General features: G+C 46.3%; 2 protein-coding genes across 3 annotated transcripts in view; one reads left to right on the plus strand and one right to left on the minus strand.

Moving 5' to 3' along the window:
• The window catches only part of GTF3C1 (general transcription factor IIIC subunit 1), a 78,683-nt gene extending 71,934 nt beyond the window's left edge, over positions 1–6,749 (minus strand). For both annotated transcript variants that reach the window (XM_055562307.1, XM_055562306.1), the window contains exons 1-2: positions 6,454–6,749; positions 2,158–2,367 (exon numbers count right to left, since the gene is read on the minus strand). In XM_055562307.1, the coding sequence (XP_055418282.1) occupies positions 2,158–2,367; positions 6,454–6,674 (431 nt within the window). In that variant the 5' untranslated portion in view covers positions 6,675–6,749. The remainder of the gene's footprint in view (positions 1–2,157; positions 2,368–6,453) is intronic.
• KATNIP (katanin interacting protein) overlaps positions 6,741–22,668 on the plus strand; it is a 236,744-nt gene continuing 220,816 nt past the window's right edge. Inside the window, exon 1 of the mRNA XM_055562308.1 lies at positions 6,741–6,961. Within this exon, the coding sequence (XP_055418283.1) occupies positions 6,955–6,961 (7 nt within the window). The 5' untranslated portion in view covers positions 6,741–6,954. The remainder of the gene's footprint in view (positions 6,962–22,668) is intronic.

Here is a 22,668-nt window from a genome sequence, read left to right on the forward strand (position 1 = left end):
CACCTGGCACTCTTAGAAATAGCCACATTTTGGGAGGCACACGTTCCTGCCATAAGCACCCTAAGTGGGAGGGGGGCAGGTTGTCATCTGGGTCCCCAGGACATCCTCAGTGTCTTCAATGGTTACAGAAGGGCCTCTGTAACCATCTATTAAGTGAACGAACTCACCTCCTGAACTGGACTGAGAAAACAAAACTTCAGAGTCAAGAACAGTGCCCTGTGTGATGGGTGAACCTGCCATTCTTGAGAGCAGACCCTGGGACAAACCATTAGCTCCTCCTACAGTCTGGGTGTGTGAAAAATAATGCCTGCAAAAGAGGTCAAGCCCCCATCCCAGCAAGGAGCTTTGAGAAGCCCTGGCTTGGGATATAGACTTCTCTGCTGAAGCTGAACAGTCCCCAACACTGAAGACAAAGAGACTCCGCCTTGGGGCCTTGCCTGTTGCCTTATTAATAAATGGCCGTCTTGGGCAGACTGTCTCGGGTCCCAGCCCTGCCGCAGAGATCCCACGAGGGTGTGCTGGCAGAGAAGCCATCCTTACTCACTCCTTGGCATCGAGACACACCAGCTGGAGGAGCTCCCTCTCCCAGGGGAGTAAGTCACTAAGGGTCTGTATGAGAGCCCACGGGCTCCCAAGCCCTCCCATCTACAGGCAGCATTTACTCCTCCCAGCCTGTGGTTTACAGATGCCTGATCCTAAGGCCTGTCTTCACTCACATCACTCAGCCTGACAGTTCCTCCTCCTGCTTCTCTCCCACCACCAACAAACAGATGATTCCACTGCTCCTACTGAGCAGGCAAAAAGTAAAAAGCTGAGGTTGCCGATGTTTTCATTTAACTGCAGCTTCCTTCGCATTGCTTGGGACCCAGTTAGTCTTCCGTACGGTCCATCTCTAAAGAGTGTTAGGCAGCGAATACGCATGATGGACAAGACAGTCTCTTTTCTGGGTCTGCATGTCACAAACTTATGACCTGTGTCCTCGAAACAGGTTCATTAAGTTAAACTGGAAGAGCTCAGCTGAGAAAAGTTTGAAAACAGGGACGCTGACTCGCTGCTTTAAAAAAATATTCAGGGTGGTTTACCCCCGTCCTGTGGGAACTCCAACCTTTCCCAGTAGCTGACTCTAGGACTCATGCCCGAGGCCTGATTTGCTGACTGTGGTCATCAAATTATCCAACACTGATTAAATGCCATGCAAAGAACCAGCAATGCCAAGTAAATAAAAAATGGCATCTGCTTTTGTGGAGCTCACAGTCTAATGAAGAGAAAGACAAGAAAAGAAATCACTTGCAAGGGGATGCGATAACTGAGACTGGGGTTATGAAATGACACGTACAAGGAGCCCCCAATTCGGGCCTACGAGTGTGAAGAGAGCTTGTGGGCCGTCACCAGAGGAGGCAGGAAGCCCGGTGGGGCAGGGGCAGGAAGCAGGCGCTGCAAAGCTCCAGGAGGGGAGGAGGGATCCAGGGGGACAGAGAGCGAGTGTGGCTGTTTCTTAGAAGCTTGGCTCCAGCAACAGTCAGTCACAGGGGATCCGAGGTGGGGAGAGGGTCTTGTTTTAAGACTAACGAATCACAGTGTCAGGCTGGGGAGAAAGCAGTGTCGATAGGGAAAAGCTGAAAATAAAGGAGAAAGATGAGCCAGCTGACAGAGGCGGGAAGGAGCACGAGGTTCTGGGGAGAAAGAGAGGAAGAGAATCACCGGTGGAGACAGGGCCTGGTTTTCGTCTCCTCTGAGGTGAGGGAGGAGGGAAACGGGGGCCAACCCTGCAAGCTGAGGAAGAAGGTGGCAGCAAGGTGAGTTCACGCTGGAAGCTTCTCCCTGTTCGTCAAGTAGGAAGGGAGGTGGGGATGGGGCGAGGGGCTTGGGAAATCGGGACCCTGACTGAAGACTCACAAAAGGACTGCTCACTAGGCAACAAAGGACAGAACCTGGACACAAAGGGAAGAGAAAGGAGCCTTCCCCACCCCCACCCCAGCCCAAGCAAGATCAGCCCCAAAGGAAGCAGAGTGATGAAAGCAGAGGGCCGGCTTAGTTAGGGCAGGGTGGACGCGCTCTGAGAACACTGGGGCTGCACCCCGTCCTGGCGCACTGACCACACACCCCAGCTTAAAGCAGGATGATGCCCACCGGTCTCCCACAGTGCAAACGAGTTACCTGCCAAAGGCTTCCACCATCGTGCAGCGGGGCTGTAACATCTTGGTTCTGATGTCGTTGGTAATGTTCTTCCTCTCCTTGAAGTACCGGCATGAGCCCTGGATGCCATCTTTATTTTCCAAGATCATGTGAATGGGGTAGACATCCTCCAGAGGGACCGGGTCCCTCCTGGACTCCACGATGCCTGTTTCCAAATCAATTTCTTCATACCTAAGGTGGGGAGGTGGGAGGGGGAGGGGAGTGCACAAACATCGAACCGCAGCTCAGCCTCAGAAGTAACACGTACTGGGTGTGTTCTTCTGACAACCTCTGGCCGAGGTCAGGGAGAGGGAGTAAGAGCCCCTAGTCTCCCTGCCTTCCTAACGCAGGACGTCTTGACAAGCACTGTCTCTGAGTCTCCATCCCAGACAACACAGATCTTCCCAGGAGCCTCCACGTTCACCCGCAAGGATGAATGGTGAAATCGGAACCACCTTCCTTGCTTTTCATTTTCCCTGCAGATCCTGTGCCTGGTTTTCAAACCATCAAGTTTGGACTTAATGACTCAAGGCTTCCCTACTCAGAGATGTCGCCTTTCCATCTCTTTAACTACCCCTCTTCCACTTTCACCCATTTTTATGGTTTTCAATTATCACTAGGCATGTTAACAATTCTCACCATCAAATCCTTAGCCCTGTTTCTTGCCCCCAAACACTAATCCTGTTTTCAACTGTCATGTTTGATGAGATCAAAACCAAAGTTATGACTGCCACTTCCCACCTCCAACAAAGCCCCTCCTTGGTACTGTTTTCTCCCAGTGGCCTCTCATCAACACCATGGAGACATCCTGAGTTGTGCTTCTTTTATCCAGTCAGCTACATTTGTCAAGTGTTCCTTTGGAATCCTGCTCACATCCTGTGCCTGTCAAATCCCATCTGCGTTTGTCAGTGCCTTTCCTTCTTGCCCTGTCTGTAACCTCTGCACTACTTAACCCTCCATTCTCAAATCACACCTTGTCATTTCAGGCCATTCTGGCCTGCTGTCCTCTGGCTCTCCAGTTATAATGTCCCAGGCTTCTTTTGAAGGCTCCAGGGCCTTCATCCACCCCAGGGCCATGTCTTAAGGCTTCCAACCACACTACACTCTCTCCCAGAGAGGGTCCTGGCCAAGAGCTTCCACTACCAGTCACAGGGGTGACTCCACGTGCCCAGCTCAGTCCCACTCTCTGACCTGCTGACCCTCCCACAAAGCTAGATGTTGACCAACCAGAATCTCCATTTGAAAACCCACAGGAACCTCGAACCCAGTGTGTTTCAAGATTAGTTCAGCATATTCCCCACCTTCCCCCCAGGTTCAGCCTCCCTGCTGCACTTCTGTGGTCCCCATCACAGCAAAGGGTAGCAGTCATCAATTTTAACAGGGAAGAGCAAAACCTGGATCTGTTTCTTTTATTTAACCTTTGCCATTCGTTGCTTTTGTTAATATAATCACTAAAAGGATGCTGTCAATAGCTGTAAGCAATCACAATGGCTTGCCTCAGGGGAACCTGCCCCAACCCCCCCCACCCCCCCCATCTGCTCTAATGGTAAACTGACTTGCCTTTGTTCAGCTCACAGGGATGCATTCTGACCCTGCCCACCCGTCAATGGCTGCAGAAAAGAAGAAATTAGCACATCCTTTTTCCTCTGCTGGCCCAGCCAAGAGATAGTCTGCAAGATTCCAGTATTCTTGCCTGGAAAATCCCAGGGATAGAGGGGGCTGGCAGGTTATAGTCCATGGGGTCAGAGTCGAACACGACTTAGCAACTAAACAACTACTTCTCATGCTGGCCCAACCAAGAGATATTCTGCAAGACTAATGGCCTTTCAGGGGCTTCCCAGGTGGCCTGGAGGTAAAGAATCCGACAGCCAAGCAGGAAACACAGGTTCAATCTCTGGGTTGGAAAGATGCCCTGGGAAAGATGCCCTAACCCACTCTTGCCTGGGAAATCCCATGGACTGAGGGGCCTGGTGGGCTACAGTCCATGGAATCACAAAACAGTTGGATACAACTTAGTGGACAGCAACAACAACAGTGGCCTTTTAACTTTTTGCCTCACCTCTTCCACCCTTAACAGAAACTGGCATTCAAGAATTTGGTACTCAAGGGTCCTAGCCTGCCATCTTCATGGATGCTCAGTTTTCCGAATAAAGTCGCCTATTTCTAGCCTCAATATCCTGTCTCCCGATTATTGGCCTGTCATACACTGTGGTGCTGGAGAAGACTCTTGAGAGTCCCTTGGACAGGAAGGAGATCAAACCAGTCAATCCTAAAGGAAATCAGTCCTGAATATTCACTGGAAGGACTGATGTTGAAGCTGAAACTCCAATCCTTTGGCCACGTGATGCAAAGAGCTGACTCAATGGAAAAGACCCTGATGCTGGGAAAGATTGAAGGAAGGAGAAGGGGATGACAGAGGATGAGATGGTTGGATGGCATCACTGACTCAGTGGAAGTGAGTTTGAGCAAACTGCGGGAGATAGTGAAGAACAGGGAAGCCTGGTGTACTGCAGTTTGTGGGGTCACAAGGAGTCAGACATGACTGAGCAACTGGACAACAACAAGTAACACACTCAGATGCCCAAAAGTCAGGAACCGGATGGCATCATCCTCCAGACCTACTTCTCTTTATACCCCACACCCAACCAGGCACCAAATCCTCCAGATCTTCTGCCTCATGTCTGATTCCATCAGCTTTTTCTCTTCATTCTCACACCCACCATGGAAAGCGAAACCTTGACTGTTGGTTCATGAGTGGATTACTACAGATCTCTCAACTTCACTCTTTGCCCCTAGTCTGACCCTCCCTTTGGTGGTGTAGGCTTTAAAAGGATTAGTCCAGTCCAGTTGGTAAGGGCAGGCTGGATTCTGAACCAAGACTTCCTGGATTCAGCTTCTAGGTTCTGCCCCTGCTAGTAGACAACTCTCTCTGTGTCTCAGTCTTCTTTCTCTTGAGGGAGATGGGGATAAGAATATCCTGCTTTGTATAAATAGTACTTAGTATATTCAAGAATCTTAGAACAGTCCCTGCTTACAATAACCATATACATAAATGTCAACTATTATTCTTCATTCACTACTTCCAGTTCTACACGTCAACCAAACTTATTTCTCTTCCTTTAGGAAAATTCTGCCAACTGGCTACCTAAATCCAACCTTTAAGTCTTGTTTTACACAGTATTCCCTCTGGAAACCTGACCCTCAAAACAAAAAGAAAAAAAAAAAAAATCACAGCTTTGGGAAGCGAATCAACACCCAGTCACCTACAATGTCCGTAACTTTGGATGGGTGACTTAATTTCTCTCCATCACTGTTTCCTCCGCTGCAAAATGGGGAAGATAGCTGGGAATTCCCTAGCAGTCCAGTGGTTAGGACTCAGTGCTGGATGGGGAACTAAGATCCCGCAAGCCACACACTGGAGCCAAAAAAATTAAAAACAAAAACAAACAAACAAAAAAAAAATGGGGAAGAAAAGAGCACCTTCCTCATAGGGTCAATGCGAGAATAAAATGGGTTCAATCTCCTGAAACAACAGGAACAAGATATTGCCTAGTACCAAGTTATGTGTTTGTGCTCAGTCGCTCAGTCGTGTCTGACTCTTCTGTGACCCCATGGACTGTAGGCCGCCAAGCTCCTCTGTCCATGGAATTTTCCAGGCAAGAAGACTGGAGCGGGTTGCCATTTCCTACTCCAGGGGATCTTCCTGACCCAGGGATCACACCTGCGTTGCCGGCTTGGCAGGGGGATTTCTTCACCACTGCACCACCTGGGAAGCCCACAGCACCAAGGCATAAGCAGCAATAAATAAATGTTAGCTATCATTATTGTTGTTGCTGGTGTTGCTAAACTTGCTCTCTAATCCAGCACTGAATGAATGCTCCATAAAGGTTTGTTGATTTCAACTGGTCTCTAGTCTTGATCTGAACAGCCTTACTGCTTCAATCCTAAGCTCCACTTCAAAGAAAATACTCTTTAAAACCCAAAGCATACCCTCCCAAAGCATATCCTTCCAGTTCTGCTCGCCATCACCCCAAACACACACGAACATAATGGAACATCACAAGGCGATCCCCCAACTCCATCAGACGCCTGGGCCCTGCCAGGCCGAAGACCCCCCCAATCAGCCTTATTCTGCGCACCCCCCGCACCCCCCATCAGGCTCCGGGTCTTCCTTCCGCTCCACTCCTTTCTCTCCCCTCTCGTAAGAACCTGGCCGCCTCCCAGCTCCATCAGACCCCGAGCTCTGCCCTCTCCCGCCCGCAGGGCCAGGCCGCTGACCGGTCTTGGAGCTGGAGGTCTGGTCGTTCCCGAGGCTCCTCGTAGAAGCTGATGCCCGGGTTCGTGGCAAGGGCCCGCCACAGAAACTCCTGCGTGTAGGGCTCCAAAGGAAGTGGGAAGGGCGGCACTCGCGTCTCCAGACGGCTCCAAAGCGCGGGAAGGCACAGGCCATCAAGCCCCTCCAGGGCCACCTCGTCCAACAACGACTCCAGCGCGTCCATTGCTACTTCAGTTAGCTGCACCCGGGGCGCCTGCGTACCACGCCGCCAAGGGCCCCGGTCCAGGGCGCCTGCGCACAACGACTGGCAGCCAGGGAGGCGGGGCGGACCCGGGAACCGGAGGAGGAGTTCCAGACCGAGATCGTAACGTCACTCCTTTGGGGGCGGGTTCATTCCGTGGAGCTCCTCCGCTATTGGTCCGGAAGCCCGCAGTAACCAGGGGAACTTCAAACAGTGTAGAGGCCGCTTCCGGTTCGAGCTCCCGGAACCGCCGCCTCTAGAGATGGACGGTGAGTGTCCGTGGGCCCCTCCGGGAGGTCGGGCAGTTACTCTCCCATTCCTCCTGAGGGCCCTCAGGGCAGAATCCTAGGCCACAGACCCCTGGACCATCACTGCCTGACCCAAGGGAGTCGCCGTCGGAGGGAAAGGGAACCTAAGTGGTCCGGGATGGGAAGAGGAGGCTGGGGGGAGTGGTCAGTGATTTGGTCACTGTGCTGCCTGTGGTTGTGTTGGGCCCCGGTACTGGCCGGGGCATCAGAGAAAGGGTTTGGGGGAGGGGCGCGGGGAACCAACAACAACAAATAGAGGTCTGAGGGGGTGGGTCTTGTGTGTCATGGGTGTGGAACTATGAAATATAGGAGTTAATGAGGGTAGGCATTTACAAGGGTAGTGCAATCATCAGCTACTGGGGATGGGAGTCGGGGGAGACTAGGGAATACTCTCTGTGCTTTGATGTTAATGATACTGTTCCGTGCCAAGAACTCTGTAAATGCTGTCAAGTAGTAGCTCGATAAGCTTCATAAATTTTTTGAGTGTTATCCCATTTTACAAATGAGGACACAGGCTCAGAGAAGTTGAAGTATCTTGCCCCAAATCAAAGTCATCAAGTGGCAGAGTGAGAAAGGGACCCAGGCACTGGCTCTGGAGCTGAATTAGGGAGTTAGAGAAATGGAAGGAATTTTAGAAGCCCTTCATTCCAGAAGTTGCAAATACAGACTTGCAGGGGCAAGTCTAATGGGCTGGATTGGGCTGTGATTAAAAGTCAATTTCTTTTCTGAAAGAGAAGCTTCTCCCTCAGCTCAAAGCAATTATTTTCCTCGGGGGTGCTTCTCAAAATGCTGTGATGGCTAATCATGCTGAAGGCCAGATGCAGCCTGAGGGCCATCATTTGGGGATCCTCAGTAAGAATCATGGCGTCCCCAGTGGCTCAGATGATAAAGAATCTGCCGGCAATGCAGAAGACCTGAGTTCTATCCCTTGATCAGGAAGGTCCCCTGGAGTAGGAAATGGCAACCCAGTCCAGTATTCTTGCCTGGGAAATCCCATAGACAGAGGAGCCTGGCGAGCTACAGTCCATTGGGTCACAAAGAGTAGGACAGGACTGAGCAACTAACACTTTCACTTTCAATAAGAATCATAGAATTCTATGATTCCAAAAATAGGCTACCCTGATATCTCATTTTATAAATGGGAAGACTAAAGTCTAGAAAGATTGGTAGAGTCTACTAGCAGTAATACCTACTGGTAGACCAGTAGAGTCTACTATCAATAATTTTTCCCACTACACCACTGTCCCTCACTTCTGAAAAGTTTGTTCCTTTGTTATATCTGCCTAATATAGTATGGAAAAAATTTTTAATTGAATAATCTGTTTTACGCTTAAAAGACATCTTTGCCCTTTGGACTTCAGAGGTACTATAAAATGTCATTCACCAGTTTGCCCAGTGGAAAGGTCCATGTTAATGTTGCTATAGAACATCAAAACTCAGATCTTCTTTTTACTTAGGATGCCTTTATGCTCTTACCTCAAAAGAGCTTTGTATGTATTATGTCTGTGATATTGACCATATCAGAAATGAAAATTGAGAAAATCTTATATTTATCATGTATCAGTTCATTTAAAAGTAATAATAAGTGCATTACTTCTGAACATAATACTTTTAATGAAAAGAAGCTATATTCCCCACCAAAAAGATCAGTAGAAAATGTGGTATTGTTTTACATTTTCTTAAATCTCTTTAATACCTGGGTTAGTAGGAAATAGCTAGACTCATTTCTGCTTCATCAGCCAAATTGTGGTGTTGTTATTTTGGCTGATGTATTTGAAAAAAATGGGGCCTCACACAGACATATATTTGGGGCAGGGAATATTTTAATTGCCATTTTAGATAACTATAGGCATTTTTCTTTGATACTATTCCAAAACTTAGCAAGTGGTAATTTCTCGAAGGTCAGCCACAATGTGGCATCTGAAACCATATCAGTGAACTTTTGTACTCTATTACATTAAAACCCATTGGTCTATCTTGCCCTTTGGTTGCATATTTTAACCATGTATGATTTCATAATATTAAGCATTGGTCATTTGGAAAATGTTATTTCACTGATTTATGCAAATCTTCAAGTGTTGACATTGGAAATGACATGCCATTTATGTAGTATTAAATGGCATGTCATTACACAATGTCAAAAAATTACATTCCTTTAGTATTCCTATCATTTTTTTTTTAAAGGAGTTTAAGTATTGGGAAACTATTAAATTCAAAGTGTAGACTAAACAAGTTTCCTACTTATTTCCACTGGAAAGCTTAAGATTTTTCATTGGCAACAAACATCGTCAGTTGTTTCCATAAAGACACAGGCTTACTTTTTTTGTATTTAAGAAAATGTCTGCCACACACTCATGTCTGAATAACTGTAGTTTGTCTTTTCATTGTTCATTCAAGTACAGATGACATTTGATAAAATATTTGGCTAGTTCAGCTGGCAAATTAAATAATCACACAAGTGTTTTCTAGATCAACTGTTGTACTTTGGCTTATAGCAGAAGTGTTTGATGTATACCTTGCATTTTTTTCACACAGAATATTAAAAAAAAAAGTGTTCTCATGGGTTCAGGTTTAATAAAATTAATTTTTCCTGTTTCATCAGTTTAGTTCAGTCACTCAGTCGTGTCCTACTCCTTGCGACCTGGCTCTGCAACCGCAGCACGCCAGGCCTCCCTGTCCATCACCAAGTGCCGGCATCCACCCAAACCCATGTCCATCGAGTCGGTGATGCCATCCAACCATCTCATCCTCTGTCCTCCCCTTCTCCTCCTGCCCTCAATCTTTCCCAGCATCAGGGTCTTTTCCAATGAGTTAGCTATTTGCATCAGGTGGCCAAAGTGTTGGAGTTTCAGCTTTAGCATCAGTCCTTCCAAAGAACACCCAGGACTGATCTCCTTTAGAATGGACTGGTTAGATCTCCTTGCAGTCCAAGGGACTCTCAAGAGTCTTCTCCAACACCACAGTTCAAAAGCATCAATTCTTCGGTGCTCAGCTTTCTTCACAGTTCAACTCTCACATCCATACATGACCACTGGAAAAACCATAGCCCTGACTAGACAGATCTTTGTTGGCAAAGTAATGTCTCTGCTTTTGAATATGCTATCTAGGTTGGTCATAACTTTCCTTCCAAGGAGTAAGTGTCTTTTAATTTCATGGCTGCAGTCACCATCTGCAGTGATTTTGGAGCCCAGAAAAATAAAGTCAGCCACTGTTTCCACTGTTTCCCCATCTATTTGCCATGAAGTGATGGGACTGGATGCCATGATGTTAGTTTTCTGAATGTTAAGCTTTAGGCCTACTTTTTCACTCTCTTCTTTCACTTTCATCAAGAGGCTCTTTAGTTCTTCTTCACTTTCTGCCATAAGGGTGGTGTCATCTGCATATCTGAGGTTATTGATATTTCTCCCAGCAATCTTGATTCCAGCTTGTGTTTCCTCCAGCCCAGCATTTTTCATGATGTACTCTGCATAGAAGTTAAATAAGTAGGGTGACAATATACAGGACCTTCTTAAATGAAAATGTTTGTTGTCTGTTTTGTCATCAGTCATGGCACTAAAGAAAATAAGGACAACTGGTACAGTATGGTGCCAGTGCCTTGTAGCCACTCAAGCTATAAGCGGTTTTATTAATACCTACTGTTGTTTTTGCATCATCAGTGCAAATGCTGACCCAGTAGAAAAAGTTTTAGAATTATAATAGAGATAATAATTGTTCAGGGAACCCCTCTTCCTCCCAGGATCTGTGGAGCACACCTTGAGAAACATTGCTATAGACCATTGGCAAGAGGTCTGTTCAGTCACTTCTAATTGTTATCTTCTGAGCACTCCTAGAGCATTATTATGACCCGGCAGAGGAACCTGTCCATTTTTCAGACTGGTTGAAAAGTGAAAGTGAAAGTCGCTCAGTCATGTCTGACTCTTTGCGACCCACCAGAATACTGGAATCAGTAGCCGTTCCTTTCTCCAGGGGATCTTCCCAACCCAGGGATCAAACCCTGAGCTCCCGCATTGCAGGTGGATTCTTTACCAGCTGAGCTACCAAGGAATCCCTTTCAGACTGGTTATAAAAAGAAAAAAATTGTTCTCTTTAAGAAAGTATTTGCCCTAAGATTAGATTTAGCATTCAAAGGATCCCTTTTTCCTTTGCAATTTTATGAACTTTGATCTCTACACAGTTTTCCAGGCACATATCTATTGGGTAAAGTGAAGCATACCTTGATGAATTATGATTCTAGCCAACTAGATAGATAAGCCAAGCCCAGCCTTGTTAGAAAGATGTTTACTTCCTAATCTCACAGAAGTTTAAATATCTGCTAAGTATCCCCAGACTGAATTGTAGTTTGGTGTATTCCACCTGTGCTAATCACCATAGCTTTTCACAACATTTTCCCCTGGCTCATTGGGTTTGGCTTTCGGCAGATTCTGTCTGGCTCTGAGATGAAGGTATTGTAATGCTCATAGGTTTTCTGGGCCAAATAACTCTGGACTTGGATCTCAGTGGTATACTCTGACCTCAGTTTTCTGAGTCTCAGTTTCTCTGAGCCTCAGTTTTCCTGTCAATAAAGTGGAGATGATACTGAAGCTTGCCTTGTTTTGTGTGCCAATTCGTTGGAGAATCTATAATTGTGGATTCAAGGAGGCTTATGTGCAAACACACTTCACGTATGAAAAGCACTCCTACATAGAGGTTATGCTGTTATTACCTGCCATTGTGCAGATATCTTCTGTACTGCTGACAGAAGAGGGAGGAGGGAACCTGGCGAAGCTCACTAACAAATAATAATCTTGGTAATTAGCTCGCTCTTTGTTTAAAAGAAATCCCAATGTTTGACATGGTTTATTTACACAAAAGTAAATTGGCAGTGTAGGAGTCTTCTGCCTCTGAAAATGTTCACCTTTATGTCAAAGCGGAATTCCCCCCCTCCGTGCTTTTAAAATATGAGCTAGCTGAGAAAAAAAAAAATTCTCCTCAGTTTTGCAGGAACATGATAATTAGACAGAAGTTCAGTGCATCGAGATAATTGGATAGGATTTTAAAGCTACGCGTTTGCTTTAGTTCCCCCCAGAGCAAATATTCGACGTCTCCCCTATTTATACTGTTCATTTGCTTAGCAAACTTTCTCCAAGAATTAATAATGCCAACATGAAATTTAGCCTCGCTTGTCTAAATAACCCCAAACTGCAAAACGGGTGATAGTTGAATTAGTATGGTTTTGCCGAAAGTACACTTGTCAGCGTGTCTCATCTTTTCTGTCCTTGGGCGGTGTTTACCTGGGGTCCTGGTGATTTGTCTGTTTCTCTTCCTACTGAAAATAAATCAAGCCAAAATAATAATAATAACAATAAAATAAAACAAAGAAAGCATTCAGGAGGCAAAATAAATGTGTGGTCCATGTCATCTGTGTGTTGGTTCTGCTTCCCTTCCTCCTTGGCTTCAGTCCTTCTATCTGATTGATTTCTTTTCCCTTGCCGTTCCTCAGCATTCATTCCATCCTGGAGTTTTAGCTCACAGGAACTTGGCACACTCTGTTTTGTTTATTTTTCTTTGGGGCATTCTTTCAGTGACTCCACATTTCAGCGCCTCCTGTGCACTGGGATCCAGAGACATCAAGATGAATTAGACTGAATCCAGGTGAAGAGGGGCTGGGAGCTCAGTGTACTCTTCTCCACGTTCTCTGTAAAGTCGATTTTTAAAGACATAAGTTACAATTTTTTTTATCCTTAAAAAACAAAGATGGAGCAAATTTGAAAATGAAGTCTTTATATCAGAGGTTGCAAACTGAGAGCCTCTCCAGCCCACGAGCATATTTATTTGGCCCATAATTTTTTTCTTTCAATTGTTTTGAATTTGTTGCCACCACTGAAAAATTGGAAGATTTCTCATAAATCTCCGATTATGATTTTTTTTAAAAAATACTGGAAAAGTCAATTTATGAATCCCAATATATATCAATAAAGTTAATATCAAATTGAAATTCAGCATGGCAGGTGTTCCCTCTGCGGGAGCTATGTGGAGACCACCCCCTAAGAAGAGATCTCTTTCCAGTCCATCACAGCCCCGACCTGTCTGGCTTCCCTCATTGCCTCTGATAGCTACGTGGGCCCCTGTAGGTATTTGAAGTTACAGTCCTGCCCTAGTATTAACTGGGACCATTTTGAACATCCCTGTACGCTTTATCATGTACCACACTGTGCTTTGCTTGTTCTTCTGGCTTTAATCTGGGAGAAAAGAAAGGGGAGGCCTTATATTCTCTTCCCTTAAGAACTTCAGAGTTGGGTGAGAAAGCCATACATAAACATAACTTTAGTCCAACTTGGTGGTCCCCAGAAGATAACATTTGTAAAGGTGTTCCCCACGCCCAAAGCACTCTGGTCCACTGCTGGCTTTTGTAAATAAAGTTTTATTGGAACAGAGCCACACCTATTTATGTACAAAGGTACACCCACAGTCCATGGCTGTTTTCATGCTTCAGTGGCAGAGTTGACTCATTGAGACAGGGACCATATGGCCCACAAAGCCAAAAATATTTGCTGTCTGGCCCTTCACAGGAGGAGTTTGCCAACATCAGCCGCAGAGGACTCAGTTTGGTCCTTTCGATGGCTCAATATGCTGCTGTAATTATGCTCATTTTGTACTACGAGCTAGTCAGTGGCGGAACCAGGACTCGTTTGAATAAAGTCTACATTCTAGTGTGTCATCAAAGACCTGTCCCTGCCAGTGCTGACCGGCTTCTCACACCTGGGGAGTGAGTCTGCGAGCCTGGGGAGCGAGTCTGCGAGTCTGCCCTTTAGGCTGGTGAAAGAAAAAACATAGTTTAAAAGACACCATCCCGAACTACTTTCCCAGCTCTCCCTGGACTCTGAGGCTGCTCCTCTATTCCCACGTAGGAGGGGGCTTACAAGAAGCAACATGGGTGGTTAGAAGGAGGAGTTTGGATCTATTTATAGAGTACTTTGTGTAGGAATAAGAAACCATCCTTGTCCTCCACATACCTTGTCCAATACCCCTGGGCTGACTATTGATGTCCCATGGGGTTTTGAATAGCCTGAGCCTTTTAGCCTTAACAGTTGCCCTGTGGACATAGAACCTTTAACCAGAGAATTTCCCTGGGGAAGCTGTCCCCTCCCTTCCCCTATCCCTCAGTTGACCTGCTGGTATCCCCCTCCTCCCCGCGCCCCCATGCCTGTCATTTTCAGATACCCACCCACCCATTCCCATGCTCAGAGGCTTCATATGGGGCTGAACTGGGTCTATAGATGTGTTTTCCCACATTTAAAAATAATGTTCTGCTGCTAAGCTGTGTCCGACTCTTTGCAACCCCATGGACTGCAGCCCAGCAGGCCTCCCTGTCCATCACTATCTCCTGGAGTTTGCTCAAACTCATGTCCATTGAGTCAGTGAAGCCATCCAACGGTTTCATCCTCTGTCACTCCCTTCTCCTCCTGCCTTAAATCTTTCCCAGCATCAGGGGCTTTTCCAGTGAATCAGTTCTTTGCATCAGATGGCCAAAGTGTTGGAGCTTCAGCTTCAGCATCAGTCCTTCCAATGTATAGTCAGGGTTAATTTCCCATAAAACCTGGACTTTTAACATCTCCCAGTAAAAGGGAGTTTTAGCCTCACAGGGCCTGCCTTCCTACACAGCCCCAGTCCTCCAGCACTGAACAGTGGCCACCCTCTTGACCCTGGACTTGTGACGACAGTTGGACTCCGTCTTCTGGCTGGTGGTGCCGGTCATCAAGTGTTTACTTCTTGCATTGAGTACACTGGGCTGGCCTTCAGGCATCTGTGATTTCAACCCCTAGCCAAGCCACCTGGGGAAGCTGGCCTCAGTCATTCCAGTATCCTTTCCCACCTCCCTGCCTTGCCTTTTCTCTGCTCCCTGCCAGCCATGCCCTTCTCTCAAGTGACTTTTATGCCATAGATTAACAGTGACTGGTGGCACGTGTAGAATTAGCTCCTCCCATGTGGTTCTGGATCCCATGACCTCTCAGGAGTGGTGCTAGATCACAGGTACTGGGCTCTGCACCTTTCTCCCTCTCTGTGTGTGGAGACCCATTCTTGTTTCTTTGCATGCCCAACACTTGGCCCAAGGAATGGCACAGGGAGATGCCCATGAGTGTTTGCTGTGTTGACATTGTAACCAGGAAAGAGATGAGCCCATTTACTTGATCCTTAGTGAATTTCTGGCTGGTCTCCATAAAGCAGAGAAAGAGCCCTTGTAGCCAAGCCTCCAGGCCAAGTTCCACAGACCTCAGCTGGTTTCTGTTTTTCTGGTGGACAAGGATGGTTCATCCAGACTTTGTCCTTTGCAATCATTCAACCCGTCTTAACAATATATTCTAGCCTAGCTACCTTTACTACACCCCAGAGCCTCTAGTTGTATTTTGTTCTTCCTCTACTTTTCATTTAGTGTTCCTATGCTCCCCCCTTCTCTATCCCAGTGAAGTCCCTGTCACTGCCATCTCCCATCTCATCTAGGAGCCTGATGCTACCTTGACCACCCTGGGCTGATGGATTCTTCAGACACGGCCCCTGACTTCATCCCTCGGGGATAGTAAAGCTACAGGTGAATGCAGCATCACATATGTCTAGTCACCAACCACTGGACCCCTGCAGAGACCATGACACTTTTCTAAACTTTAGTGAACTTGAACTTCATGATGTGTGTATGTGTGTGTGTGGGTCCTCTCCAAAGAGGCCCAAAATAATTAGATACATTGTATAAACCCACATAAAACCACAGAAGTTTAGAGCTGGAAGGGATCTGACAGATCTAGTCTAGGATCCCATCTGGGGATGCTGATATATCTCAGAGCCCTGAAGATCCTGTAGAGATGTCATAGATTTAGAAGCCTGCAGGGACCGGGCAGGTAATATAACGCAGCAGCAGCCAGGGTTTATTTCATTATGCTGCTTTGCGTCAGGTTCTTTCAACACCTGAATATATTTTGCATATCTGGGAATTTCCTAAAGAACTCTGCCGTCTACTAATTTCTTAAAGCTTGTGGCTTCCTCCGTCTCGGTCCTCTATGTTGTTGCTGTTTAGTTGCCAAGTTGTGTCCAACTCTTTTGTGACCCCACGGACTGTAGTCCCCCAGGCTTCTCCTCTGTCCATGGGATTCTCCAGGCAAAAATACTAGAAAGTGAAAGTAGCTCAGTTGTGTCCGACTCTTTGTGACCCGATGGACTATACAGTCCATGGGATTCTGCAGGCCAGAATACTGACTGGGTAGCCTTTCTCTTCTTCAGGGGTCTTCCCAACCCAGGGATCAAACCCAAGTCTCCCACATTGCAGGTGGATTTTTTACCAGCTGAGCTATCAGGGAAGCCCCTAGGGTGGGTTGCTATTCCCTTCTCCAGGGGATCTTCCTGACCCAGGGATTGAACCTGAGTCTCCTGCATTGGCAGGCAGGTTCTTTATCATTGAGCCACCAGGGAAGCCCTCTGTCATCTATACAATAGAGATAATAAATGTATTCACCTCCTAGGGTTGTTGTGAGAATTAAATACATTAATAGCTGCCCAGCCCTTAGATCAAGGGTTAGCACATGAAAAGTACACATGTAAGTACTTATGATGACAATGATCCATTCTCCCAGAAACGTGAACCCATGAACCTTCACTTGCATCTTTACTGTAGGGAAAAAACTCTGAGACCTGCTGATAAATGGCAACTTGAACTTGACCTCAGTGGCAGAGAGACAACTGGGGAGATGGGCGGGGGTAAGGAACCAGAGGGTACCACGCCATCTGGCGGGCCATTGCCCTCAGCTCCCAACAACTGTTGCCAGGCAGGAACACAGACCCCATGTCAACTGATTTTCAGTTTTTCAAAAGAATCCAGAACTCAGGATTTATACATGTGAAATCTGCCCAGTTTTAAATGTTAGCTGGAAAAAAAACATTGTTTTTTGGAGACCAGACAAATGTATATGGGCTGGTTTCAGCCAGTAAGTGACTTTGAATGTAGTCTGATCACTATCATTTATAAGATGTGGAGGCCATGGCATGGGAGGAGGGGGGTGGTTAAAAACCCCTGATGGGCAGCCCAGGAGTGGGAGAACAAGGCCCAGATCTCTTTCAGTCCATTGCTTCTACCCCCACGACAAAGCCTTTCTCCCAGTGAGCCTGCACAGTGGGAGTTCTGCCTCCTGCTTCCATTGGGATGGAGATTTTATTTTAACCATGCAGAGGGGAACCATAAAAACCAGGGCTGAGAATTTGGACTCTCCTCTCCTTCTCTTCAAGGGTTTCCCTGGTGGCTCAGGGGTAAAGAATCTGCCTACAAGTGCAGGAGACTTGCAGGAGATGTGGGTTCAATCCCTAGGTCAGGAAGGTGCCCTGGAGAAGGAAGTGGCCACCCACTCCAGTGTTCTTGACTGGGAAATCCCAAATCCCACAGTGGGCTACAGTCCATGGGGTTACAAAAGAGTTAGACACAACTTAGAGAAAAACAACAACAACTCCTTTTCTTCTTGTTGATGCTCATCTGTTGTTGTTGTTGTTGAGTTGCTAAGTTGTGTCCAACTCTTTGTGACCCCATGGACTGCAGCATGCCAGGCTTCCCTGTCCTTCACTATCTCCCAGAGTTTGCTCAAACTCATCCTGGAGTTGACCTAAAGGGGTTTAAATTCTGGAACTCCTCTTCCCAGCCATGTGATCTCAGCCCAGGGTTGGGGGTAGGGGGTGGGGGGTAGTTACTTCATCTCAGTACCTAGACTCTTAAATTGTAAAATGGAATTTAATAGTAGGATCTTCCCATAGGGCTGTTGCAAGAACCAAGTGAATTCAGTTAGAACAGTTCCCAGTACTTAATGAGCTCTCAGTAAAATTAGCTGTCAGGGGAAGGATTGCATCTTTTTCCTTGGGAATTTGGGGATCTTCTGCACAGTCTCATGTCTTCCAAGATACTATTAGTTTGGAGAGAGGGTGAAAATACCCAAAGGACACTTTAATTTCAATGCACATATACATACACATATTTTCACAGATCCAGGGGCCTCACTTGTATTCCCTGGGGAACTGGAATGAGAGGAGGGGGAGTGTGGCATGGGAGTAAGTTTGGAAGCTTGTATGATGGATACAGAGGTAGACCAAAGTCCATTTTAGCCTAGGAAGCATGTCTCACAGAGACCACCAATTAGATTACAGATGTGTGGCATTTACTTATCTTTACTATTTCAAATGAAAAAAAAATCAATATTTTTCAATTATCTCCAATGGTGTATTAAACTTACTTTGTCATATTTCATTTTGCTGTCCCGGAAAGAGCAAGGGGAAAGGGTCAAGAAAACACATTGTAAGAGAAGATGAAGTCTTTATAGCCGTTCGTAATCATGCCTCCTGCCTTTCCATTCAGATATTTGGTCATTCACTCATTCATCGATTTCAGAAATGTCTCCCCAAGCCTACTCCATTCTAGGCACTGTTCCAGATGTGGGTAATACAGTAAGTAAAAAAAAAAAAAAGCCAGCCAGCAGCCTCTGATCTCACAGAGCTGATATCTAGTAAGGCAGGCAGACCACATCATCAAAAAAGAGATCAGATAAGTGCTGTGTAGATCAAAGTCGGGAGAACCGGGCGCTAGTCCTCTCTGAGCAAGGGGGTCCCTTTAGGCTGAGACCTGATTGACAAGAAGACCTAGCGGGTAAGGACAAAGGCCCCGAGGCAGGAAGGGATCCTGAATCCAGGGAGAAGACTGGGAGCTGCAGAGGTGTGAACATAAAGGAGGGAAGAGGGAAATGTACAAAGTGAAACACACCAGAGGATGGTCAAGCAGGCGAATGATGAGGTCTTATTTTTAGATGGCTGCCTGGGGTGGGGTTGGGGGGGAAGCCAGGAATAGCAGAGGCTGGAGATCTACCAGGTGGCTATTGATGAGATAACGGAGTTCACAAAGGGATGATGGAGAGGAAGTGGTAGATTGAGGATATGTTTGGGTACCAGAGATCACCAGAACTCCCTGAGATCCACGAAGAGCTGTTTCTGGGAGAGGAAACAGCTAAGGTTTCCTCTGCTGCTAAGTACTAAGTAAGTTTCCTACTGCTAAGTACCTACTATGTGCAGGACACTTCTTTTCTGTGTTTGTTTGTTTGTTTTTATTTGGCTGCCTCGGGTCCCAGTTGTGGCACATGGGCTCAGTTGCGGCTCTTGGGCTTAGTTACTCTGCAGCATGTGGGATCCTTAGCTCCCCAACCAGGGATCGAACCTGAGACCCCTGCATTGCAAGGCGGATGCTTAGCCACTGGAGCCCGGGGGAAGTCCCTCACATGTCCTACCTTAACCTTAAGATGGATGGAAATGGAGTCGGAACTATTAGGACTCACAAACAGGTAATGAGTGGCTGACCCAGAGCCCAACCTCTTAGCCACCTCACAGCATCCCCCCCAGGCTCTCATCTGATTACGAAGCCCAGCCAGAGAATGCACGGCTAAGCATTTCTAAACCAAGCAAATGAGTGGAACGGTGTGCAGGTTATAAATAACCATTTCTAGCTGCCAGCTGCTGTTTAGGTTTGGAAAGGAAAAGAGGATCTTAGCATGACTTGTTTATCTCAGGTAATTTGGCAGTAAACTGGGCCCTGGGAATTTCATTTCTACAGAAAATGCAAAGGAAGAGTGACAGGGATATTGTTTCGGGTGTTCAGAAAACAGGATGGAACTCAAAGGACCAGAACCAGCCTGGAGGTGCACAAGAAGAACTTGAAGAGGAAAGTGTGTCTCGGAGCCAATGTTTGTTTACTTGGCTCCCAAACAGTCATGCTCTTTGTCTAATAGATTTTAGTTATTATGATGAGATTTCCTTAAAGAGGTCTCTCCCCACCCACATGCACGAGAAAGGGTCCATGACACAGAGATGAGGAAGTAATGGGAGGAGGGATTTTCCCATCTTCTGCCCTAGCTGTCTATTAGGTTAGAAACTAGAGGCTGCTGCTTTTTTTTTTTTTTTTTAAGTCTTTATTGAATTTGTTACAATATTGTTTCTGTATTAGGTTTTGTGTTTTTTGGCCATGAGACATGTGGGATCTTAGTTCCCCAACCAGGGATCAAACCCACACCCCTTGCACTGGCAGGCGAAGTTTTAACCACTGGACCACCCGGGAAGTCCCAAGAGGCCTCTTTTGCTGGGCCTGTCCAGAGCACTGACATTTTTTTAATTGCTTGTCAACATTTCAAAATTAGAAGCTTTTTCACAAAACTGTGCTCTTCTGGAAGAATCTCACCCGACAAAACTGAGCCAACATTTCTGCCTGGAAACCAGCAGCTGGAGACGAATCGTGATTCCTCATTAGGCTGGGCAGGGGCTCAGCCCTGTCCCCACCCTGCTGTTTTCCTCTGTCACACATGTCTCTGCAGAGGCTGTAGGTAGAAGCCAGGATCAAGGTTCAGGACGCTGGGATGGGGCTGAAGGCCAGTGGGGCTGGGGCACTCCCATTCCTGGAGTTGAAGGACAGGCAGGCAGACTGCCAGGTGTAGTGAGCACTGGATTAGCAGCTAGGCTGACGGGTTGCTAACCCAAGTTCTTTCCCTTTGTTGCTCTGTGACCTTGGGCAAGTTACCTTGCTTCTCTGAGCTTCGTGGCTTTGCTGTTGCATATGACGGTGATGCTGGTTTAGTTGCTAAAGTCATACCTGACTCTTTGGCAACCCATGGACTGTAGCCCACCAGGCTCATCTGTCCGTGGGATTTCCCAGGCAAGAATCCTGGAGGGGGTTGCCATTCCCTTCTCCAGGGGATCTTCTCGACCCAGGGATCGAACCCAGGCCTTCTGCATTGCAGGCGGATTCTTAACGATTTGAGCCACCAGGGAAGCCTGTTGTAGATGATAGGGAATTCCAAGAACTGTCACCTGGGGAGGAATCTGGCAGTGGCAGGTGCTCAGTAAATACTTGGAAATCATGAGTCCGAGATAACCCATCTGGACAGGTTGTAATCTTCCTTTCCTTTTTTCTTTTTCCTTTCTCACCTTGTCTAGCTATTTTATTTAAAAACAAACAAAAAAAACCCTTTACCCTCAAATAAACAAGCAGGTCACCACCAGCCTACTGGCTTAGTTTAGAGATTGTTTCAATGTCCAGAAACCATATTTCATCCTTATTTTATTCTTATCTCTTACACATTACAGACTGATGTCTTGAAAGAAGTAGTTTAGCGACTTCCCTGGCCCAGTGGGTTAAGACTTCAGGCTTCCACTGCAGAGGGGGGCAGAAGGTGGGGGCGGGCTTGATCCCTGGTTGGGGAACCAAGATCCCGTGGTGCAGCCAAAAAAAAAAAAAAAAGGCAGTTTGTCCTCCAGTTGTGTTTTCTTTCAAGCAAGTTACAGGTTCCAAAGGTCCATGGAGGCTTACTTTTTTTCCCTCCCTTGCACCTTGGATGGGAATGTCAACAGCATTTTTCACTATATTTTTTAAAAATCTGAACCAGACCTTTTGGACATTTAATATTTTAAGTCTATTCTAGTTTCTTTTTTTTTTTTAGAGTCCAAAATACATTTTTTATTGTTGTTGCATTCTATGTTATCATGTTTTCTGGGCTTCCCTGGTGGTTCAGATAGTAAAGAATCCACCTGCAATGAGGGATACCTGGGTTTGATCCCTGGGTTGGGGAGATCCCCTGGAGAAGGCAATAGCTACCCACTGCAGTATTCTGGCCTAGAGAATTCCATGGTCAGAGGAGCCTGGCAGGCTACAGTCCATGGGGTCACAGAGCAGAACACAACTGAGTGACTTTCACATATATCATGTTTTCTGACATACTAGTTAAATTACTTATGCCAATTCCAATCATAGTGTGATTTCCTTTGTTTCTTGCTTTTTAATTTTTTTTTTTTTTTTGAGTTTAGTTGCTTTACATGGTTGTGTTAGTTTCTGCTGTACAGCAAAGTATTTTAGTTTCCTGAATAGGAAATATATCCATCTAAATCCTTCAAAAATAAAAACAATATAAAAAGTTTACATTGAGCAGTCGCTCTCGTGCATGTGCTTTCCAGGTGGTTCTCAGTATAAATAGAACCAATACAGTCTTATTTTCCCTCTTTCACAGAGAAAAGAATCATATAATGTCAAGTTTCTGCCCCTCGAGTTTTTCACTGAACATATGGCCATCTTATCAGCTTGCCATTCTCTCACCCAGTATTCCATTCCCTTGTGTGGATCCGCCGTATTTATTCAGCCAGTCACCCGCTGTGATAGACTTATAGGTCACTTCTCATACTTTCCATTGCAAATTACGATGCAGGGAATACCTCGTGCGTGCATTTGTTTCCTGTTTGTGGAGGTATTTCTTCCCGGTTGATTCCTAGAAATGATATTGCTAGCTTAAAGGGATACTGCCAAAAGCCTCTCTGAAGATGTTGCCAAAATCCCCTCCACAGCGCCTGCATCATTTTATACGTCTCCCAACAGTACTCTAAAAGGCCTACTTCCCAGCTCTCGTCAGCAGTATATTGTCACATCTCTGGATTTTTGCCAGCCCAATGATTGAGATGAAGTGGCATCTCAGTGGGATATTTGCCATTTAAATGAAATGACATAGATACATAAAATGAGAACAGGATGAGCCCTCATATTTGGACAGCAGAAGAAATAAACTTCTTCAGGGATCAAACCCAGGTCTCCTACTTGGCAGGCGGATGCCAGATGCTTTACCACTGAGCCACCTGGAGAGCCC

This window comes from Bubalus kerabau, chromosome 23 (genome assembly GCF_029407905.1).
Source record: "Bubalus kerabau isolate K-KA32 ecotype Philippines breed swamp buffalo chromosome 23, PCC_UOA_SB_1v2, whole genome shotgun sequence".
In the NCBI taxonomy this organism is placed as follows: Eukaryota; Metazoa; Chordata; class Mammalia; order Artiodactyla; family Bovidae; genus Bubalus; species Bubalus kerabau.